Here is a 4057-nt window from a genome sequence, read left to right on the forward strand (position 1 = left end):
CAAGGATCTGGAGAAAATTTCCACCCCCTTCAATTCTATATCTAAATTGAGGAATTGGACTTATGAATTCGGATAGAATGCCTTTGGATCATCCTCAGGGATGTTTCCTAGACCAATAGGCCATTGTGCAGCTCTAGTGCGACGTATATAAAATACCTACCTACCAAATTTATTTTACCACAATTAAATTTTGGTTCTGAACAGATATTGGTTCAATGGTTGAAAATCGTATGATTCCCACAAGTCCGAATATTTCAAGCTGCGAGAAAGTCAACACCAAATAAAACCATTCGGTCCCTCAGCATATTAGGCGAAGCATTTACCAGTGAACTATTCTTAGCTATATTTCGCCAATTTTCTACAAAGAAATATTTCTTTGTTGATTTCTATCCCTTAATGATTTTTGATCATATAAAAAAAGAACACATTTAAGCAAGGAACCTTCTGATCGGGATCATTTAATAAAATATAATTACCGTCATGTGGGGCTACTTTGTGCAGGATTTCGCAGTTTTTGAACTTTGACATGTAAAAAAACTATATTAATTCAAACTTTCGTAAAATTTATCGATATTATATTCATAACTGGACTCAGGCGAGTGAATTTGATCAATATTGGCATTATTTGTATGTAATATTTACAAATAATAAGTCAAAACATACTTTGCACAAAGTAGCCCCCAAGTGGGGTTACTTTGTGCAGTGATGAGAATTCAGTTTAATAATTATGTTTTTAGTAAAATATTGATATAAAATTGTTAACAAAGTAAACTATTGACATTTTTAATAACAAAAACATCAAGATATGCAAAGATATTAGTTTGAAAATAATTTTTAGCGTTAAAAAACCATTTTTTATAAAGAATTTTTTCTTAAAAGGAATGTTAATTTCAAAACATTTGAGTTTAAACAAAAAGAAACCATATACATTTTTGAACATTGAAATAGATGAAATTTCAAAAATAATAATTATTGCATATTCATTAACATTTATAATATTGATAAATTTTAACATAACATGCTTGAATGAACATGACAGAATTTGCTCTTCAGTTTCTGTCAAAATCACCTGATGTCTTATAAAATATATTTTTATGTGTTAAATCGTTTGATTAATTAATTGAAAAATCTTTGTCGAAGAAAAATAATAGTTTACCAGCACGTTTCACTTGTTTCTTGTGAATTTTATTAGAGATAGTATTTCTGTGGATTTTGTACTTCCGAGAAGCTTCTGCAATCGACATACCACCAGCAACTGCTTGCAAACATTGTTGCAGCTTTTCTAAAGTGTAATCACGGTAGTTTCTCGTTCCAAGTATTTTTTTTATAACGTCTGACCATTTTTCTGTCGAAAAAAAAAACGAATGAAACTTTGCACAAAGTAGCCACACAGTGCATTTTTTTTTTCATTTTCCGTTTATTTGTTATTAATTTTCAAATTTTTTAACGCTAACATGATATAATTGTTTATTAATATATAAATAAAAAATTTTGCACTTACGACAAATGTTTTATCAACGACTTTGCATTTCACAGCTAAAGTTTCCACGCACACTTTTCGACGTCCGACGTTCTCGGAAAGTTGTTGACATTGGATAAACAAAACACACTCTGTGATTGCTTTAAAGTTCGAAAATTTTTTTGTAGTAATAGAGGAGACTTCTAACTTCCACACATTTTTAACTTGATAAAAAACATAATGCTGAATAGCAGCAATTGAAAAGTGCCAAATTCAAATTTACACAAGGTAGCCCCCGCTGCACAAAGTAGCCCCACGTGACGGTACCCAATTTATTTCGATTATGACACCATTAATTTGTTCTTCTGAAACTCTTAATACAATTACGGAAAAATTAGAAATATTTATGTACACTTATATTATCGTGTTTGAAATGTGTGATAAAATTAAAAGCATCTAACAAAGCTTCTTTTTTGTCATTTTTTTAGCATGATTCTAACATAGCGTATATATCCAATGCGTTGAATTTGAATATTCGAAAACGACCACCCTATTGCGCGACTCTGATATTTGAGTTATACAGAAGACAGAAGGATGCCTACTTTGTTCGAATACTCTATTTAAACTCAACTCAACCAGAAACAGATATCGGTAGTCCTCATGTGTTATCATTGGATGGATGCGAAGAGTTTTGTCCTTTAGAATATTTCATTCAATTCACGAAACATTTAATTCCAGAGGACTTCTTAAGAGAATGTGAGATCCCTACTTCTTTACCTGAAGATTCCAGCCGAGGTATCGATATGAGTAGCCAAGGTATCTTTATGAGTTTATAGTTCTGTTTAATTATTTTTCTGTCGATTTTGTTAAACACACATTTTGAACTGTTCCCATTTTTACGAACGCGTTTTCAAGCTATATCCATTTTCTTAATGACACATTTTGAGCTTCATTTATATTTCAAAACCCGCATTTGTACCAACATCCATTTTCTCGAACGCGCATATTTTATTACATTTCATTTTATAACCGTCGTTGGACCCAATTTTTGTGTTTACGACTACTAATGTTCAACTCCGTAGCCTTGCAGTTTTGAACCCAATCCAGAAGAAAAGGGAGCCCTGGGATCTAGAATTGGGAGAAATGTACCTTCGTGGAGCACTTTTTGATGGAGTTAACCCGCATCTACTTTACATGGAGAGGAAAGCCATGAAAGCCTCCCACGGTTAGCCTAACGACAAGGGGACTCTAACCCATGATCCGTCGACCACTGAGGATATTTTACGTCAGCACTATGATTGGTGTGAGCGGGCTGCGGAATTCGTATCAACCAGCCATTGCTGGGATTCGAACTTCGCCTCATCGGAAGGCGGAAGCTATTTCTCCATAGCTACTTATACAAAGTCTTCAAGTGTATATTTCCAACTCTATCATTTACTTAAGAACGCATTTTGAGCTATATTTATTATTTAAGACGCGCATTTCAAATTTTTAGTTATATAAATTTTTTCTAAATTAAAATCTATCTTTCTAAACACTCTATTCTAGCTCAATCTATTTTCCTTAAGACGCATATTAATTTTTTCAAATTCGGACATCAAGCTGTATCCAGTTTTTTAAAAATGCATTTTGAGCTATATCTAATTTTCAAAGACTCGTTATATCCATTTTATTAAACGCGCATATTGAGCCACGTTTTCTTCCAGCGTGCCTTTCAAGCTAGATCCATTTTCCGAACTATATATATTTTTTGAAACGCGCTTTTCAAGTTATGTCCTTCTTATTAAACCCATATTTTGAACAAAAAAATAATAAAGGACAACAACATTTCGAATGAAGAGGAGTGCTTATTGGCTAGCTGTAGAAATCTTTTTGTTTACATCGAAAAAATGGCATTTCAGCTATAATATTTTTCCTCCTTTGAAAAAGTACAAAAAATATTATTTAATTCTCAGAAAGATATTGCAATTAGTTCCATGTTTAGAAAATGAAATGTGTAAAATTATTCCTTTATATTTAATAACCGTCGTTGAACAGCTGACCCAATGAGTAAAATAATTATTACAAATTTCAAATGAATTAATTTTTAAATAATAATTTATGATTATTATTATTATTATTATTATTATTATTGCAGGTGTGATGTTGACAGTCATTGAAATTGTTGCTGCCTTAATAATACTAACAATGCTCTGTTTCCGATTTAGAAAGTTCTTGGTTCGTAGGAAGAATTTACTTAAATATGCATCCTATCATCTCAAACTATAGAGTGGCTGTCTTGTCAGAGTTATTCTCATTTTGTACAGAAACAATGTAACTGTAACTTCATTCTTATTGCCAATAAAAGATAAATTAATCCATAAAACTACTGGATCATTTAAAAGATCTTAACTCACTTGATTTTAAACCCACAAATAAACGAAGGTAATCTCAAAAGCAAGGTTTAAGTTGAAGTTAAGGTTCTTAGATATACAAAAATCGTCACCTAGTTGATGGAGTAATATCGTTTGTATTATTAATAGACATAACTGGAACCAACTGTGAAACAGTGATCAAACGATAAAACTCATGCTGGCATTTTGGAAATGGGTTAGCGGA

At 31.8% G+C, this 4057-nt stretch overlaps 1 protein-coding gene across 1 annotated transcript in view; it reads left to right on the top strand.

Annotated features, from left to right (window-relative positions):
* The window catches only part of LOC107451964 (prostatic acid phosphatase), a 27363-nt gene extending 23539 nt beyond the window's left edge, over nucleotides 1–3824 (top strand). Inside the window, exons 9-10 of the mRNA XM_087160741.1 lie at nucleotides 1948–2275; nucleotides 3597–3824. Of these exons, the coding sequence (XP_087016867.1) occupies nucleotides 1948–2275; nucleotides 3597–3727 (459 nt within the window). The 3' untranslated portion in view covers nucleotides 3728–3824. The remainder of the gene's footprint in view (nucleotides 1–1947; nucleotides 2276–3596) is intronic.
* The last annotated feature ends 233 nt before the right edge of the window (nucleotides 3825–4057 follow it).

The sequence above is a fragment of the Parasteatoda tepidariorum genome, chromosome 4 (genome assembly GCF_982258835.1).
Source record: "Parasteatoda tepidariorum strain Cologne lab strain chromosome 4, Ptep-v5.0, whole genome shotgun sequence".
Classification (NCBI taxonomy): domain Eukaryota; kingdom Metazoa; phylum Arthropoda; class Arachnida; order Araneae; family Theridiidae; genus Parasteatoda; species Parasteatoda tepidariorum.